At 41.9% G+C, this 20,879-nt stretch overlaps 1 protein-coding gene across 1 annotated transcript in view; it reads right to left on the bottom strand.

Moving 5' to 3' along the window:
- LOC130367070 (gamma-aminobutyric acid receptor subunit pi-like) overlaps positions 1–15,250 on the bottom strand; it is a 75,616-nt gene extending 60,366 nt beyond the window's left edge. The window contains exons 1-2 of the mRNA XM_056569450.1: positions 15,139–15,250; positions 4,680–4,897 (exon numbers count right to left, since the gene is read on the bottom strand). Coding sequence (XP_056425425.1) covers positions 4,680–4,897; positions 15,139–15,225 — 305 coding nt within the window. The 5' untranslated portion in view covers positions 15,226–15,250. The remainder of the gene's footprint in view (positions 1–4,679; positions 4,898–15,138) is intronic.
- Positions 15,251–20,879: the final 5,629 nt, after the last annotated feature.

The following is a 20,879-nucleotide window of genomic DNA, read 5'->3' on the forward strand; positions in this document are numbered from 1 at the left end:
ATGCTCTGTCATTATGCTCCAGAGGACACTACATGCACACCGGAAGGGCTAGGAGAGAGCCCTGTTCATTCTGAGGTACTGTGCGAGACTTTGGGAGACATTGTGAAACGTGGTGCAGGGGATTGATAATTGTTTACCTGTGACTGAACCAGTAATGTTTTCCAAAAGTGGAATGAGGTGTATTGGAAAATGTGGTGACAATGCATTGCCAATGCCAAAACCTAGTGGAGATGTGCTAGGGGGAGGGGTTGGTGTGCCCCTGGTGACATGTAAGGAAGAGGGACCAGCAGTGAGGGATATATCCCAATCCTGTGAGCCTAAGGAGGAGGAGGGAAGGAGTGATAGCCCTGTGTACAATGCCTGTATTGTTATGTCTGGAACTGAGGGGGGGGGGGGGGGGGGGGAGGTAAACCCCAGGGAGGCATACCAATGGTGGCAGTGGTAACGCGTCAGCAGCATGCCAGGGCTGCAGCTTTAAAAGGAAGGGAGGATGGTGATGCACGGGGCAAGCTGTGTGACTTGCAAGCCCCAGCAGAGGAAGGTGGAGATGCTAGTTCACCTGGGGGAAATGTGCTCCCTGATACCACAAGATGGGGGAGGGAAATGAGCATTTCCGGGAAGCTCTGCGCAGTGACCCTTCCCTTGAAGAGCTGAGACAACGTGCTGAACATACAGGTGTTGACACAGATGGGCATCGGGTATATTGGGAAAATGATATCTTGTACTGGGAGTCCCTTTCCAAAGGCATGCTAAGGGCCCAGGAGAGAGAAAGGCAGTTAGTGGTTTCTAGGCAATACAGGAAAGAGCTGCTGAGGTTGGCCCATGAGACCCCCCTGGCAGGACATTTGGGAGTGGCCAAGACAAAGTCCAGGTTGGCACAAAATTTCTACTGGCCGGGGATGGGTACTGCTGTTGCAAATTACTGTAGATCCTGTCATGTCTGCCAAAGGGTGGGTAAGTCTGGGGATGTAACTCGTGTTCCCCTAGTGCCCCTACCAGTCATATCTGTACCCTTTGAACGAGTGGCAGTGGATGTTGTGGGGCCTCTGGCTATTCCCAGCAGCACAGGGAAACAATTTATTCTTACTGTTGTAGATTATGCAACCAGGTACCCTGAGGCTGTTGCCTTATCCTCCGTCCGAGCAGATAAGGTGGCAGATGCTCTGATCAGTGTTTTCTGCAGGGTAGGGTTCCACAGAGAAATGTTCACTGATCAGGGCACACAGTTCATGTCCAATCTCATGCAAAGTCTCTGTAAGAAGGTGAATGTACAGCACTTGGTAGCAAGCCCATACCACCCCTAAACAAATGGTCTTTGTGAGAGGTTCAATGGGACCTTGAAACAAATGCTGAAAACCTTTGTAGAATCAGAGGGCAGGGACTGGGAAAAATATTTACCCCATCTGTTATTTGCTTACAGGGAGGTACCCCAAGAGTCTACAGGTTTCTCGCCCTTTGAATTATTGTATGGTCCCAAGGTGCGGGGACCCCTAGATTTAGTAAGAGGGGAATGGGAAGGGGGGCTACATGCCCCTGAGACTTCTGTGGTGGAGTATGTTCTGAGATTCAGGGACAGGATGCAGGCATTGACTGGGCTGGTACATGACAACCTCACAGCAGCACAGTCCAGGCAGAAGTACTGGTACGATCACAATGCAAGGGACCGGGTTTATGAAGTGGGACAGAAGGTAATGGTTCTGAACCCCATCAGGCAGAATAAGTTGCAGGCTGCCTGGGAGGGTCCCTTCCCCATTCTGCAGCACCTAGAACCCACCACATATGTAGTTGCCCTTGATGAGAAAGGTCAGAGGCAGAGACAGTACCACATTAATATGGCATACTATGACCCTGAGAAGGTGGTACTCAGTGTATGCAGTGCACCAGAGGAAGGGCTGGGTAGTGATCCCTTACTTGATCTAGTGGAGGAAGTTAAGAGCCAGGGATCCCTTCAGGATGTGGAGATCAATCCACAGCTCTCAGATGAAAGGAGGAGGCAGCTTAATCAGGTACTAGGCCCCTTCAGTGCTATCTTTGCCTGGGAATGCAGGGCCTTTGGTGTCAAAAAAAGAAATAGACGGTTAATGGAGACAGATTTATCAGCCTGGAGAGGCAAGATCTCTCTGTCCCCATCTTAACCCCTTAAGGACTCAGCCCATTTTGTCCTTAAAGGGGTACTCCGCCCCTAGACATCTTATCCCCTATCCAAAGGATAGGGGATAATATGTGAGATCGCCGGGGTCCCGCTGCTGGGGACCCCGGTATCATTACTGCGCAGAGCGAGATCGCTCTGCACGTAATGACGGGCAATACATCGTTCTGTCACGGCTCCGCCCCTTGTGACGTCAAGGCCTGCCCCCGTCAATACAAGTCTATGGGAGGGAGTGTGGCGGTCGTCGCGCCCCCTGCCATAGACTTGCATTAAGGGGATGGGCCGTGATGTCATGAGGGGCTGAGCCATGACGTCACGCTGCTCCAGCCCCTGTATCGCCTGTCATTGCGCACTGAGCGAACCCGGGGTCCCCAGCAGCGGGACCGCGGCGATCTAACATCTTATCCCCTATCCTTTGGATAGGGGATAAGATGCCAGGGGTGGCATACCCCTTTTAAGGACTCAGACAATTTAATTTTTACGTTTTCGTTTTTTCCTCCTCGCCTTCTAAAAATCATAACTCTTTTATATTTTCATTGCCAGACTAGTATGAAGGCTTGTTTTTTGCATGACCAGTTGTCCTTTGTAATGACATCACTCATTATATCAAAACACTATTTTTCTGGGGAAATTAAAAAGAAAAAAGCAATTTTGCTAATTTTGGAAGGTTTCGTTTTCACGCCGTACAATTTACGGTAAAAATGATGTGTTTTCTTTATTCTGAGGGTCAATACGATTAAAATGATATCCATTATTACATACTTTTATATTATTGTTGTGCTTAAAAAAAATCACAAACTTTTTAACCAAATTTGTACGTTTATAATCCCTTTATTTTGATGACCTATAACTTTTTCATTTTTCCGTATAAGCGGCGGTATGAGGGCTGATTTTTTGCGACATGATCTGCACTTTTTTTTGATACCACATTTGCATATAAAAAACTTTTAATACATTTATTATAATTTTTTTTAAATAAAATGTATTAAAAAAGTAGCAATTTTGGACATTTTTTTTTTACGTTCACGCCGTTCACCGTATGGGATCATTAACATTTTATTTTAATAGTTCGGACATTTACGCACGCGGCGATACCAAATATGTCTATTAAATTTATTTTTTACGCTTTTTGGGGGTAAAATAGGAAAAAATGACATTTTACTTTTTTATCGGGGAGGGGATTTTTCACTTTTTTTTTGCTTTTAATCTTACATTTAAAAAAAAATTTTTTTAAACACTTGAATAGTCCCCATAGGGGACTATTCATAGCAATACCATGATTACTAATACTGATCTGGTCTATGTAGAGGACATAGAACAGATCAGTGTTATCGGTTATCTTCTGTTCTGGTCTGCTCGATCTCAGACCAGAGCAGAAGACGCCGGGAGCCAGACAGAGGCAGGTGAGGGGACCTCCGTGCGGCGTTCTGAATGATCGGATCCCTGCAGCAGCACTGCGGGCGATCAGATCATTCATTGAAATCGCGTACTGCCGCAGATGCCGGGATCTGTATTGATCCCGGCATCTGAGGGGTTAATGGCGGACGCCCGCTAGATCGCGGGCGTTGGCCATTGCTGGCGGGTCCCTGGCTGCGATTAGCAGCCAGGATCAAACGCGCTTGACACGGGCATCGCTCCGATGCCCGCGGTTTTGTACAGGACGTAAATGTACGTCCTGGTGCGTTAAGTACCACCGCACCAGGACGTACATTTACGTCCTGCGTCCTTAAGGGGTTAAGGGGAAGGTGTCAGGCCCAAGGCCTGATTATTAAAATCCTATATGTGTATTATAAATTATATCTGTGTATAAACTAAGACATGGGTGAGGGGTCATTCAGACTGTGTTTTGTGTATTGCATTTTATTGGGGGTCTGGCTGTGTGTTTTCATCTCCTTTGAAGTCAAAGGCATGTTTGAAGTCATGCACTCTGGTCCCATCCTATAATCAAACAGATAAGGGGCTAGGAAGAGAGAAGACCACCTGGTGGGATCAGAGGGGAGGGGGGAATCGAGTCTCCCTCCCAAGAAAGCAGATATGCTTTTTAAAAAAATGCTACACTCAAAGTCGGGTGTTCAATGCTGGGCAACAAGCTGACAAGACCATCCTAAGAACAGCTGGAACTCGCTCATGGACTGATATCATCATGCTCTAAGAACTTCATCTTTTGTTTTCTGAACTTGCCTTACTAAACTCTTTTATATATTTTTGTAACTGTATGTCATTTTTTTCTATATTTTGATATAGTCAGCACTGTGATACCTTTTATCAGATTAAATGTTTCATTAATCAGCTCTAGTCTTTGATCTCTAAATATATGAGATCATCTTTCTGAAGGCAGCTCTGGTAAAACACGTTTATCTAAGGGTTAATTTGGTGACTTGCTGGGACTTGTAGTGGCTACCCAGAGGTCTGGCGGCTTTAACCCTTGCACCATCACACTCTCTCTAATGTCTTGGCTGGACCGATAGGGTGTGATCGTGACAAACATATTAAAAGTTTTTGCGCAGTGCCTATTTAATGTGTAAACTACCTGATTGCATAGAGCACAGTCCCATTGGCAAAGAGACGAACAAGACGATTATCCACAGTAATATCATGCAGGAAGGATTTCTTGGAATCTACAATGTACGTATCTGGAACCCAAAGCAATTGCACAAGCCTGGGATCCAAAGTAATGCTTCCACTGCCTTCAAATATTAAGCGTTTATCTGTCCATCTCTGCCGCAGAAATATTGTGGCTGTATAATCCTGTAAAATGAATAGAGAAATAATATGGAAAACTGATTACATATACAGTATCTTACATAAGTGAGTACTTCTCTCACATATTTGTAAATATACAAACCTTAGCAGCAATATATATATATATATATATATATATATATATATATATATATATATATAATATAAACAATAGCAACAAAAAGTGTGTACACCCTTAAGTGTCGAAATTGCGCCTAAATAGCCATTTTCCCTCCCGAGGTCATGTGACCCTTTAGTGTTGCAAGGTCTCAGTTGTGAATGGGGAGCAGGTGTCTTAAATTCCATGTTATGCCTCACACATGCTCTAATACTGATCACTGGAACATCACCTTGGCACCTCGTGGCAAAGCACTCTCTAAGGCTCTTAAAAAAGAATTGTTGCACTACAAAAAGATGGCCTCGGCTTTAAGATTGCCGAGACCCTGAAACTATGAGCAAAACCGTACAATGGTTTCATAAGACAGATTCTACTCCGAACAGGCCTCACCATGGTGGACCACAGAAGTTTAATGCGTTGTTCAGTGTCATATCCACATCCATGGTTTGTCTATGGGAAAATTTTTTAAATACATATAAAATTCACAAAAGTATGATTACATGTTAATGGGGTACTCCGGCCCTAATACATCTTATCCCCTTTCCAAAGGGATAATATGTCTGATCGCTGGGGTCCCGCTGCTGAGGCCACTCCCACCTTGGGGCCTGATGCCTCCAGTGCTGCAGAGAGTTCACAAAAGGTGGGTGCGGAATGACAGATTGTGGGGGTCCCCAGTTGCGGGACACTCATGAACAGACATCTTATCCCCTATCCTTTAGATAGGGGATAAGATGTATTAGGGCCGGAATACCCCTTTAACCGGTCACTACCACCTCAGCGGATCACGGACAATATAGAAGGAAATAAGGTGCTGTAAAGCTTAACTTTTACTAAATATCAGGATAAAATACACCTATAAAAAAAAGTGTCAAATTCACAATCCCCAAAATTATATCATAATTGGAAATGCATCCTGTTATTTATATGTACTCCTGTACTCAATTATCTCTTTTTACAAAATGCTCAACATGGGTCTAGATAAAAAAGAACCATAATATGAAATATGTTAGATTAACCCATATGCACATCATCCAACGTGTTTCTGTTACGGCCAGGTTAACAGAGAAGGCCGAACGTCTTCAGGGGTATAGATAGTGTCAGGGTATCACATTATATAGAAAGCATGATCAAAGAGCACATGTAAACAATTAGCAGAGAGCAGCCAAGGGCCATATAAGAGAATAAATAATATTATGCACTAAGGTAATGATAACCCATGCCGAGATTAATGCAAATCAATATATCAAGCTTATCCTCCATTCCAAATGGCAGGATCCCCCCACAGAACCAATCTGCAGCGATGCCTAAAATACAAACACAGACATAGCATGTATTTAATAGAAAGAAAGCGCTTACCCCTTCCTGTAGTAATAAATGAGGGCTGGTATACTCACTAGGGGGTGCCACTGACCCAACTCTGGCTGCTCAGTTGTCAATTGAAAGGTAGCATACAATAATCCTGCAGTGGCAGGAGACCTGTCCGATTTCGGGAGACGTGCTGCAGAGGTTAAAGGAATTGGGGGTCAGCCTGTCAGTTTTCAGACCACACGCCACACACTGCATCAAATTGGTCTGCATGGCTGTCGTCCTAGAAGAAAGGCTCTTCTAAAGCTGAAGTACAGGAAAGCCAACAGTTTGCTGAGGACAAGCAAACTAAGGACCTTACTGGAACCCACATGGCATTTTTCTGCTTTCATAGACTTCTATGGGACAGAAACGTGAAGATTTTGTCCAAAAAATCTCAACATGCTGTGGTTTTGGAAAACTGTCATTGAGCCCAAAACTACAGAAAAATTAGTGAATAAATGCCAAAAGGAAAAATGGCAAGTGGATTATTCTCTTTTGAGCTAACATCTGGCTGCAGCATTGTTTCACCCAAAAAAGTGGTAACCTAGCCTGTACACACTACGGATTTGTAGAAGAATCTCCGCTGGTGGAAGACAGCGAGCGGAGATTCAGCCTGGCAGCGGCGGTAGGACCGCGCGGCACTGCGCCGTCACCATTGGCAGCTATGCAGTGCTCGCGGACTTCCGCACAAAGAATGAACATGTTTTTTCTTTGCGCAAAACAATTTCAGCGGTGGAATTGTCCGCCGCTGAAATTTCGCAGTGTGAATGGGTCTCGCGGAAGACCAATTCACACAGATGCTAACGTTCACTGTGGGGAATTTCCCTCGCAGAATTCCGCTCACGGAATTCCACGGGAATTCCGCATTGTTAACATACCCTAAGGCAGACAAAGTGCCCAGTTAAACCCTTAAGGACCAAGCCCATTTTGGCCTTAGGGACCAGGCCAATTTTATTTTTGCATTTTCATTGTTTCCGCCTCGCCTTCTTCTATATTTTCATCCATAGACCCATACGAGGGCTTGTTTTTTGCCTCACCAATTTTACTTTGTAATGACATCACTCATTTTACCAAAAAATGTACAGCGCAACAAAAAAAATATTATTTATGTGGGGAAATTGAAAAGAAAACCGCAATCTGGTAAATTTTGGAAGGTTTTGTTTTCATGCTGTACACTTTACAGTAAAAATTACATGTTTTATTTATTCTGTGGGTCAAAACGATTAAAATGATACCCATTTTATATGCTTTTTAATAATTGTACCACTTTAAAAATCTCAAACTATTTTTACAATATAAGTATGTTTGAAATTGCCCTATTTTGACCACCTATAAATTTCTAATTTTTCTGTATACGGGGTGGTATGAAGGCTCATTTTTGTGCCGTGATCTGTAGTTTTTATTGGTACTTTATATAAATGTTTTATATTTTGTTTTGGGAATAAAATTACAAATTGACAAAAATGCTGCAATTTTAGAATTTTTTTTTTTTACATTTACGCCGTTCACCATACAGAATCATTTACATTACATTTTGATAGTTTGGACATTTACGCACGCGGCAATACCAAATATGTTTATAAATTTTTTTTGTTTACGTTTTTTGGGGGTAAAATCGGAAAAAAGGGACAATTTACATTTTATTGGGGGAGGGGATTTTTCTAATTTAGTACTTTTTTTTTTTTTACATTTTTTATTTCCCCATAGGGGGCTATTTATAGCAATCATTTTATTGCTAATACAGTTCAGTGCTATGCATAGGGCATAGCACTGATCAGTAGGGGTGTGAATCGCCAAGAATTTGGCGATTCGATTCGAATCGCGATACCAGTGTGGCGATTCGATATATCCCGATATATCGCGATACTGTCTAGGTGATGATACATCGCGATATATCCCGATACATCGCCCACCTGGGAGCATTCATAGATCCCAATAGACGCCGCTGTCAGCTTTGACAGCGGCGATCTAGTAGTCCGGTGCTCACTTTTCTCATGTTATCCCGTCCGGGCTGCAAAATAAAAGAAAACGCACTTTATCTTACCCCGGAGCTCCGGTACACTCCGGTACAGGTGTTGGGTCCCCGGGCTGTATTCTTCTTACTTCCTGTTAGCCCGGCACGTCACATGGAGCTTAAGCCTATCACCAGCGGAGGCGGGACATCGCTGCGGCCAGTGATAGGCTGAAGCTTCGTGTGACGTGCCTGGCTAACAGGAAGTAAGAAGAATACAGCCCAGGGACCGAACACCTGTACCGGAGCTCCGGGGGCTCGTTGGCAGGTAAGATAAAGTGCGTTTTCTTTTATTTTGCAGCCCGGACGGGATAACATGAGAAAAGTGTGCCCCAGAGTACTCCTTTAATAGCCAGCCGCGGCGATCGCCGCATGCTGGCTATTAGCAGCAGCCCCCGGCTACTGAAATCAGCCGGGGGTCGCATAGTATGGAGCGGGCACGAGTCGGAGCCCGCTCCATACACCCAGAGCGCCACCGTGTCAGATCCGGCCTGCCCGGGCTCCACAAATGTGGAACTTTTATCTCCTGATGCCCAGGACAGGACATGCTGTTCCGGGCGTCAGGAGATAAAAATTCCACATCCCTAAAAGAATCGATTCAAAAATATTTTGAATCGATTCAGTATCGGCAAATGAAAAAATCGCGATTTTCGCGAGAATCGATTTTTTCTTACATCCCTACTGATCAGTATTATCTGCGATCTTTTGCTCTGGTCTGCTCGATCTCAGATCAGAGGAGAAGACCCATAGAGACGGCCGGAGGCAGGTGAGGGGACCTCTGGCCACCAGGCTGGATGATCGGATCTTGGCAGCAGTGCTGCGGGCGAACTGATCATCCATTTTAAGTGCCGCAATGCCACAGATGCTGTGAATCGTATTGATCACAGCATCTGAAGGGTTAATGGCGGACATCAGTGCTATCACTGATGTCCACCATTACCGGCAGGTCCCTGGCTATTGACAACAGCTGGGACCTACCGCGCATGACTAGTGCTAAGTACCACCACACCATGACGTAGATTTACATCCAATGTCGTTAAGGGATTAAAGGGGTTTCCAGGAATAGAAAACCAGAGCTAATTTTTTCCAAAAACAGCACCATACCTGTCCTCAGGTTGTGAGTGGTATTTCAACTTGTCTCCATTCACTTTAATGGAACTGAGCTGCAATACCTTACCCAACCTGAGGACAGGGGTGGCACTGTTTTTGGAAGAAATTAGCTTTGGTTTTCTATTCCCGGACAACCCCTTTAACAAGAATATGTCAACTGCATTTTGTTTTTCAAACTGCTGATGCTGTTAGATAGCTGTTTGGGTAAAATGTAAAGTCACACAATATTTTTCATATATCTGTCTGTGCATCCATAACATAGACAAATGCTTTCATTTTCTGGTGCAAAGACTCAAAAAAGGTGTTCCCATACCCTTGAAGTGCTGAGGGCTGGAACTCCTCTTCGCTTTTCCTCCCATCCCTCTGCCTTCTTGATTGACAGTCAGCTGGAAGCTGAGCCCTGTTTTCAAATCTCACACCTGCACATAATTTTTATGCACAGCGCAGGTATAAGATTTAATTAGGCTATGTTCACATCTGAGAGAGAGTTATGGGTATCTTTAACCCCTTAAGGATGCAGGACGTAAATGTACGTCCTGGTGAGGTGGTACTTAACGCAACCAGGACGTACATTTACGTCCTGTGCATAACAGCGGGCATCGGAGCGATGCCCGTGTCATGCGCATCTGATCCCGGCTGCTGATGGCAGCCAGGGACCCGCCGGCAATGGCCAACGCCCGCGATCTCGCGGGCGTTCGCCATTAACCCCTCAGGTGCCGGGATCAATACAGATCCCGGCATCTGCGGCAGTGCGCGATTTGAATGAATGATCGGATCGCCCGCAGCGCTGCTGCGGGGATCCGATCATTCATAACGCCGCACGGAGGTCCCCTCTCCTTCCTCCGTCCGGCTCCCGTCGTCTCCTGCTCTGGTCTGTGATCGAGCAGACCAGAGCAGAAGATCACCGAAAACACTGATCTGTTCTATGTCCTCTACATAGAACAGATCAGTATTAGCAATCATGGTATTGCTATGAATAGTCCCCTATGGGGACTATTCAAGTGTAAAAAAAAATGTGAAAAAATGTAAAAGTTAAAGTAAAAAAAAAGTGAAAAATCCCCTCCCCAATAAAAAAGTAAAACGTCCGTTTTTTCCTATTTTACCCCCAAAAAGCGTAATTTTTTTTATAGACATATTTGGTATCGCCGCGTGCGTAAATGTCCGAACTATTAAAATAAAATGTTAATGATCCCGTACGGTGAACGGCGTGAACGAAAAAAAAAAAAGTCCAAAATTCCTACTTTTTTAATACATTTTATTAAAGAAAAAATTATAAAAAATGTATTAAAAGTTTTTTATATGCAAATGTGGTATCAAAAAAAAGTACAGATCATGGCGCAAAAAATGAGCCCCCATACCGCCGCTTATACGGAAAAATAAAAAAGTTAGAGGTCATCAAAATAAAGGGATTATAAACGTACTAATTTGGTTAAAAAGTTTGTGATTTTTTTTAAGCGCAACAATAATATAAAAGTATGTAATAATGGGTATCATTTTAATCGTATTGACCCTCAGAATAAAGAACACACGTAATTTTTACCATAAATTGTACGGCGTGAAAACGAAACCTTCCAAAATTAGCAAAATTGCGTTTTTCGTTTTAATTTCCCCAACAAAATAGTGTTTTTTGGTCGCGCCATACATTTTATGATATAATAGTGATGTCATTACAAAGGACAACTGGTCGCGCAAAAAACAAGCCCTCATACTAGTCTGTGGATGAAAATATAAAAGAGTTATGATTTTTAGAAGGCGAGGAGGAAAAAATGAAAACGTAAAAATTAAATTGTCTGAGTCCTTAAGGCCAAAATGGGCTGAGTCCTTAAGGGGTTAAAGATTAGTTTATCAATATGAAAGACAGACAAGAGTAACGTAAGAAAAGTGTAAAGAATAAACTTATATGCCATAAATTTTAATAGGACTGTATCTACATGTTATACATTTACATAAGTGCTAAACATCTAATCCTTTTTCTTGGAGTGCCCCTTTGACTTTTTAGAAGATGTAACTTGAAACAGCTTTTAAATCATATTTTTCTATGAACTATTTTTAAATGTTTACATTTAAATGTGTCCCATCTTAAAGGTCTCTTCTCAAAACGACATTTGAGGGTATTTCCAATGGCACAGGGTATAAGCTGCTTTTTGTTATCTCTGTTATGCCCTCCCTGCAGGAAATGCCATTTAGTCCATCTCTGGTTAATGGAGTACTCCGGGGAACTAAACCCATAGCCCATCCTATCCCTCTCACCAACCTAGGTATTTGAATAAATATCATTCATTAGATATATATAGAGCAGTTTCCCCTCTTTCACATGATTTCACCATGTGATTTCTGTCTTGTCTAGGGGTCTGGCTTCACAACCATACCTCCCTTTTAGATTAGATCTAATCACTTACTGCTGCCATTCAGAGCATTGCATGATTTATTGCTGGGGGAAGGATAGTTTGAAAGAAAATACTTGTACAGTGTGTGCTGTTGACTGTGTTTACAACAACACAGAATGCACACAGATAGTAAAAGCAATTGGCTGGCAGCCATTACACAGAGCTGCACTGACTGCTGGGAGTTGTAGTCTGGGCTGCAAGCAAGGAAAAAGAATATTCAGGAGACAACAAGGGCCACAGGAGCAGGCAAAATCACAAGGATGACTACAAGGGACACAGAACAGGTATTGTGGTGGCTTCGGGGCATTTTTATTTTTCTTAACTTCCCCGTAGCACCCTTTTAAGGTGGATCATCGCTCTGAACATTGATAGGCTGAGCATTTTCTGCATTCAACATAATTGAAGATGCACAACATCAAGATGAGACAGCTAGTATACATTGCTGCTCACTCACTACATTGGCCTGCAGTGCAAATTTTAAATTCCCTTTATGTTACAAATGTATTGCAGATTTTTCTACTGACTTAAATTGAGAATTAAAGGAGTTATCCAGTCTGTGGGTGTTTCAAAGCTATGGCCATTGTGTGGAACATAACAAAATAAACCTATAATTACCTCCAGCACTCCCATGGTGCCTCCGATGATTGTCTTCCTCAGCTGCAGTGGGATGTGTTGGGCTCGGGAAGCACCTCGGTCCATTGTGTCATACTTCAGCTCGGTTGGCCGCAGTAGTGTCCCTCCTTGGCCAGCGACCCGATGAGCAGCAGTATAACAGTATAACAGCAGTATAACACACTGCTGAGAAAGATGATTGCTGCGAGCAGTGAAAGGTTTATTTTGTTATATTCCACACAATGGACATGGAAGAAACCTTCATGCGCTGGATAACCCCTTTAAAATAATTACAGTGTTGCAGATTATGCCATGGAAAGGCTTTCAATCTACAGCAAAATTAACTAGTGCAGGTTTCAGAAATATTTTTTTTCTAGCAATCAACTTTTGTGTGCTTAATCCACAGTGGCTATTCTGAAACAAATCCACACAATTTGGTGCAGATTTGCCACTGGAGATTTACATATTAGAATACAGAAATTGGGGCTCAGAGTCGTGAATATTAGGATAACGTATGTTTATTTCAGTATATAATGTATAAAGTTAGTATACTTGTGAACTGTGAATTACAGGGCCCTTGTGAATCAACAGAAACACAAAATGGTTGTTCAATGGTTAATACAATAAAATTTAAATCATGGCAAATAAAAAGGGTTACTACAATAAAATATGGCTTTTAAAACACAAAATAATCCTTTAAATAAGTGTCCACACATCTATAGGAATGAAAGCAATGGTTTAGCGATTTGTAAAAATGCAGTGATTTCTCTGACAGTCTTGATTCGCTATTTCCACAATTATTTTGTATCCGGTTAGAATAAATAGTAAATGTCTTGAATAAAGAATGCAGTGATTTGTGCAAAGTTAGTTAGTGGCAATTGTATCAATTGACTTTAGAATGTAACAAATCTGGATCCTCTATGCAGAGGGCTCGCTGTTGGAGATACAGCCGTCTCCCAATTGTGCAGCGGCAGTGTTAAGTTCAATAAGAACAGCGTTTTAAAAGTGTAGTCAGAATGGGTTCCTTCTGTAGATTGCGCTGATCGCTGGACGAGTCCCAGTCCCTGGGCAGAGGGTGCGCTGCTAGAGACTCGGCTGTCTCAGATGTGCAGCGGCAGCAGTGGGCTCAGTCCGTGGATACTGCAGCGGTTTTCCATTGTATTCTTGTGGAAAAGGTTGATGTGGCACTTGGATTGTTTGTGGTTGAAGCTGGATGCATTTCAGGTCCTCCTTAGGACCTTTCTTCAGCAGCTAAACATATGTACATGTAACACTCACGTTTCTGAAGACAGGAACTCCGGTGTATGTGGATCCAATGGACCTGTGTGGCAGATGACTCGGACTGTGCCAGGGAGCGGAGTCTAAGGTGCCGCTGGTCTTCACCAGAGCCCGCCGCAAAGCAGGATGGGCTTGCAGCTGCAGGCGACACCCAGATCTCTACCCCCGACCACACAGGCGGTTGAGGAGATGCGAAGCACAGAAGGGATGAGACAACTCATAGTCAGGTTAGCTGTAGGTCAGGGCAGGCGGCACAGTAGCATAGTAAGGACGTAGCAGAAGTTCAGTAGGCAGGCGGCAGAAAAGCAAGGTCAAGGTCACAAGAGCAGGAGATCTGGTACACGGCAAGGCAATATTATGGAACGCTTACACTAGGCACAAGGCAACAAAGATCCGGCAGAGAACTGAGGAGGGTGGAGGAATTTATCAACAAGACACATGTGGTTACACTAATGAGTGTACTGGCCCTTTAAATTTTAAAGCTCCGGCGCGTGCACGCGCTAAGGGACGGGGACGCGCTCGCCGGAGCAGAGAGGCTGAAGCAGAGGCAGGGGAAACATGCGAAGAGTGACGGACTAGGGCTCGCATGCGGGTGCGTCCTGCAGTGCGGGTCCCAGCCCCGTCGGCAGCAGAAGGTAAGGGGACCATGCACTGACAGCCAGCGTGTGAGGCCGGAGCGCATAGCATAACAGTACATATGTTTACATATGTTAGCTGCTGAAGAAAGGTCCTAAGAAGGACCTGAAACGCGTCCAGCTTCAACCACTTAGAATCCAAGTGCCACATCAACCTTTTCAACAAGAATACAACGGAGAACCGCTGCAGTATGTGGTACTAGGTCCAAAGCATATCACTGCCTGTTCACACTTGGGTACTGTGAAAACCATATCAGTGCAACTCTATGCTGTCTGCCATATATGAAAGTGGCACACTACCAATAAAAGTGTGATGACCATTGTACTAAATTGTGCTGCCCATGGTTGATATTGTTGACAGATTATCTTTGGTAACAGTTGGAGCACTCAAGCAATAAAAACCTTCAATATCAGTAAAAGGCACCAAATTCCATCAAAGTCTAATAAGAAGGTATGGACCCCTGAAAACCCACCTGAAATTTTTTCATCTTGAATAAAAAAATAAAAATACGTTATTTAGCCCACCATATTGCTGGATCTTTCATGTGAATCTCACCCCACGATTGCTACAATAGATCCAAACACATGTGAGCATCTGCTTAAAACACTGAATTAACATAAATTATTATTTAATAGTAACTTCTATTAAAGTATTTACAAGATGCACAGACAAATATTTTTTATGGGAACTTGGCAAAGAAAAATTCTTTGTTTCTACATAATTAATTCTCACTAAGACTTTTGCTTACCATGTTGTCTTCGGATATAGAGGCAATGCTTGCAATTTCCAGAGTCACTGCGATTTCAACAGGCTTTTCTAAATAGAACAAAACCATTGATAATTGTTACTAATTCACCCATAATAAAAATAAAAAATGTATCAATTCCAATGTATTTATGTCACGTATGGGCAGGGAAGGAGTGCACACTATTCTTGCCCACTCCCCTGTCCCTGCCTACTTACGTACCTGCCCTAGACGACAGGTGATGATCCCTTCCTAAATAAGTGACTGGAAAAAGGTCAAAACAATATACTACAAAACTGACAAAAGGTTATGAAAGGCTGGAGGCACACAACTAACAGAAAACAAACCTAAACACGCACTCACAAAAATACATAGTCAGAGAGCCGAGTCTAAACCAGGAGAGCACGAAGTACAAAAACGCTAATACCAGAGAGAAGAGAAACAGAACTCTTTAGCAGGCTCAGATTGGGAGTAGACTGTCAGCTTATATGGAGCCAGAACAGGCGCTCCAATCAAGGTCAGCTGACCAGTCCAGACAGCCGGGCGCAACCCAGCAACAAAAAACAACAAAGAACCTGTCAGAACCTTTTAACCCTATAGGTTCTGACAATTTATTCGGTTGAAGGAACGTTACAGCCAATCCATTAGGTGAGTATTTTGCTCTATGTAATATATACAATATACTGTGTTACAGCTATATGTCTGCAATAAACATATATCTAATGATAATGCCATATCAAGCAATACAACTTGAACAGTCACTCATGGTCTGCCGGTCTGGCCAGTGTGGATAGCAGAGTCTAATAAAATTAGAATTTGAATAATCCCTTAACCCCCTACTATACAGGGGTTTACAGTTCAGTGGGTTTGCCAAGATGCACACTACGTCTCACTTGCAGTAACTTGTGTCTTATCAATCAAAACAGATCCAGATGAGAAAATGACGGTAGCAAATCTTTCTAGCAGGGAGGCACAATACTTGAACAAACACACCTCTTCTGCTGTTGTTCTCTTATCTCAAGTCACTTAGCTTTAGACCACTCTCTAACTCTTAAAGGAGTACTCTGGGGGAAAACTATTTTGTTTTAGATCAAGAGATGCTAGAAAGTTAGATTTGTAAATGACTTACTATTTAAAAATCCTTCCAGTACTTATTAGCTGCTGGATGCTCCAGATGAAATTCTTTCCGTTTTGAATTTCTTTTCTCTCTGACCACAGTGCACTCTGTTGACACCTCTGTCCATGTTAGGAACTGTCCAGAGCAGGAGAGGTTTGCTATGGGGATATGCTCCTACTCTGGACAGTTCCTGACATGGGCAGAGGTGTCAGCAGAGAGCACTGTGGTCAGACATAAAAGAACTATACGACTTTCTCTGGAGCATAGAAAAGAACTTCCTCCGGAGCATACAGCAGCTGATAAGTACTGCAAAGATTAATATCTTTAAATAGAAATGTACCATTCTGTTTAACTTTCTGGCACCAGTGGACTTAAAAAATTTATTTTTCAGTAGAGTACCCCTTTAAGCCAACCCTTAGTGACTCATAGGAAGGAATTTATCATTTTTTTTTGGTAGTTTGTGTAACCAATTATATGGACTCTGGACTTGTGCAAACAATTGCACAATTTTGCTACTTCGTGCTGGTGCAGGGAATGACAGGTTTCCTCCATAGTCTCTGGTAGTGTTGAGCGGCATAGGCCATATTCGAATTCGCGAATATTCGCGAATATATGAACGAATATTCATCATATATTCGCGAATATTCGCATATTCGTTATATCCTCGTTTTATTTTCGCACATGCGAAAATTCGCGTATGCGAAAATTAACATATGTGAAAATTAACATACACAAAATTAACATACACGAACATTCGCATATGCGAAAATTAGCATATGCTAATCTTCGCATATGCGAATTTTCGCGCGCCAGTCTCGCACAGTAGTATTACAGCCTTCTTTACACCACACAAGCTGGAAGCAGAGAGGGGTGATCACTGTGATGTGTACTGTGAAAAAAAACAAAAAAAAAAAAAAACGAATATTCGTAATTACGAATATATAGTGCTATATTCGCGAAATTCGCGAATTCGCGAATATGCGATATTCGCGAATAATATTCGAATTGCGAATATTCGTGAGCAACACTAGTCTCTGGGAGTAGGCTGCTGTCTCTGAGCAGGACAGTCCAGAATAAACAGTGTTAACCCACAAGCTAGAAAATAAACTTTCTTTTGTTCTTGCTCCAAACATACCAGCATCAGGTCTTATGACCAAACACAGTCAGGGCACAATCTTTTTTATAGATTCCGGCATCAGAATGATACTTGGCACAAATCAGTCAGCCAGGGACGTGCACACATAGGCGTGAAAGGGGGCTGGAGCCCCTGCCCTTTTCCTCACCTGCCCCTCTAGTGCCCTCACAAAAGGAGCTGCAGACTTAGGGTGACAGGTGAAGTAAAAAGGATCCATTGCTGGGGAGTTGCATGTGGTTTAATGGAGGGTGCTGTGCCCTCCCTGCAGCAAGGGGGCGCCACTCACCCTGTCATTATCTGCTATTTCTAAGCTTCTCTCCACACGGAGGAGACAGGAGCAGCGGAGGCAGAGAGAAGCCCCGCCCACAGCATGTCCGCCCACAGACTCCAGTCTATGCAGCCCTTACTGTAAGTAACTGTAAATATATGTGAGTGACTGTATCTCAGTGTGTGTGTGTATGTATATATGTGTGTGTGCTATGTATATATATATGTGTGTGTGTGTGTGTGTGTGTCTATCTCTATGTATGTGCAGAGAGGGATGGCTGGGGCCTTACTGTAAGTAACTGTAAATATATGTATATATTGTATATATATTGTATGTCAGTGTGTGTGTATGTATATATATATGTGTGTGTGTGTGTGTCTATCTCTATGTATATGCCTATATATGTGTGCAAGTGAATGTATGTATGTATGTGTGTATGTATGTGTATGTATGTATGTATATGTGTGTATGTATGTGTATGTATGTGTGTATGCATGTGTATGTGTGTATGTATATATGTATGTATGTATGTATGTATGTGTATATGCATGTATGTATGTGTGTATGTATGTGTGTGTATGTATATATGTATGTATATATGTGTGTATGTATATATGTATGTATGTGTATGCATGTATATATGTATGTGTGTATGTATGTGTATGTATGTATATGTGTGTATGTATGTCTGTGTGTATGCATATGTGTATGTGTGTATGTATATATGTATGTATGTATGTGTGTATGCATGTATGTATGTATGTATGTATGTATATGTATGTGTGTGTGTATGTATGGATGTATGCGTGTATGTATGTATGTATGTGTGTATGTATGTATGTATGTGTGTATATATATATATATATATATATATATATGAGCAAGTGAATCTATGTATGTGTGTATATATCTGTGAGTGATTGAATGTGTGTACCTGTATGTATGATGTGCTTATTGGCTATATCTTTTAGTATATATTCCATGTTATATGTGTGTCTGTGTATTTATGTTTCTTAATGTATATTTGTACCTGTATGTATGTGTCAAAGTGTCTTTTTGTATGTGTGTATATTACCTATGTACTGTATGTGCCTTTATGTTATGTGCTTGTATTTATTGTATGAAGCACATTATTAGGGAATTATTGGAGGAATGTAAGCACAGTATATAGAGAATTTATGGAAGCACAGTATATATTTCATTATGTTGGAACATTATATTTTTTATGTATGCTGGCACTGTGTATAGATCCTTAGGGTGCGTTCACATGTGCAGATTTTGCTTCCTTTTTAACCTTGGACGTCTGTTCTCTTTATTCTAATATTGATACAGAATTGGGTTTGAATGCCATTCGGGATACATTTGGGAATGACTCTTCCCTATCCATAAACCAATCTTTATTTTTATTAAAATCTATTAGATTTATTTTAGAACATAACATCTTTTGTTTTGATAACAATTTGTACAGACAGACCCGGGGCTGTGCCATGGGGACTCGATTCGCCCCAAGTTATGCAAATCTTTTCATGGGGCGTTTCGAGTCCCTTGTCATGGCACAGTCCCGGGATTTTACTAATTTAGTTTACTTTTTTCGTAGGTATATTGATGACCTTTTCTTTATTTGGGGAGGCACTTTCTCTGAGGCTGAAAATTTCGTCTATGAGTTGAATCAGAATTCTTGGGGTTTACAATTTACAATGGACTATTCTACTAACACCATCCAATTTCTAGATTTAGAACTTACGAGGTTAGAAACAGGTCAAATTTCCACTAAAACATTTTTTTAAAAAGTGGATATTAATAGTTTTCTTAATTTTGACAGTGCACATTATCCGGTATGGCTGAGGAGTGTCCCCTATGGGCAGTACCTGCGCATTCGGAAAAATTATACCTCTGATGAGGATTTCGATGCACAGGCTGCTGTCCTTAGGGGACGTTTCGCAGAAAAGGGGTACCCAAAAAAACTCCTTATTAATTCCTACAATAAAGTGAAAAATAAAAAACAATCAGATTTAGTTATTCCGAAAATAAATAATCCAAATAGCTCTACCAATAATAGAAATAACCATTCTTATGTACAAACCTCTGAATTTAAAATAAATTTTGTGACTAATTATAATAAGGAAGCCTCACAAATAAAACAAATATTACACAAACATTGGCCAATCATACTTCAAGATCCAGTTCTCAAGGAGCTGATTCCTCCTACTCCCAGAGTTACCTTTAGACGGGCGAACACCCTGCAAAATATAGTAGCTCCAGGTAAATATAAGACCAAATCACATCCCACAACATCTAGAGACAGTTTTTGTACCCCTTGTGGGATTTCACGCTGTCTTTGTTGCAGTTTAATTAAAGAACGAACCATATCATTTTTTTCCTCCCAAACCGGGTTATCATATAATATTAAGGATAAGGTTACATGCAATACTTCCTTTGCCATATACTTACTAACATGCAGTTGTAATCTTCAATACGTAGGCCGCACTGTACAAACAGTGCGGGCACGTATGAATAAACATCGTTGGAACATCAAACATAAATACCTGCTACATAGCGTGTCAAAACATTTTACCCTTAAACATGATAATAATTTGGAGTCCCTAAAACTAACAATTCTTGAAACAATTCCATCTGACCATCTAAATAGGTACCAACGTCTTATTAATCGCGAATCCTACTGGATTCACAAGCTCTTAACATTGACCCCTAATGGGCTTAATGAGACCATAGAGAATGTTAAATAATACCCATCCTTTGGTAAAGATGGCTTCTCTGTGGTCACTTATTCCCATGTGGTCACCTCTACAACTGTATACCAACGATCCTTTGAATGAATGAATGAATGGTGGCACAGTATATAGGGTATTAATAGATGAATGGTGGCACAGTATATAGGGAATTAATAGATGAATGGTGGCACAGTATATAGGGAATTAATAGATGAATGGTGGCACAGTATATAGGGAATTAATAGATGAATGGTGGCACAGTATATAGGGAATTAATAGATGAATGGTGGCACAGTATATAGGGAATTAATAGATGAATGGTGGCACAGTATATAGGGAATTAATAGTGGCACAGTATATAGTTAATTAATAGTGGCACAGTATATAGGGAATTAATAGATGAATGGTGGCACAGTATATAGTTCATTAATAGTGGCACAGTATATAGTTAATTAATAGTGGCACAATATATAGGGAATTAATAGATGAATG

Source organism: Hyla sarda, chromosome 4, assembly GCF_029499605.1.
Source record: "Hyla sarda isolate aHylSar1 chromosome 4, aHylSar1.hap1, whole genome shotgun sequence".
NCBI classification, from domain to species: domain Eukaryota; kingdom Metazoa; phylum Chordata; class Amphibia; order Anura; family Hylidae; genus Hyla; species Hyla sarda.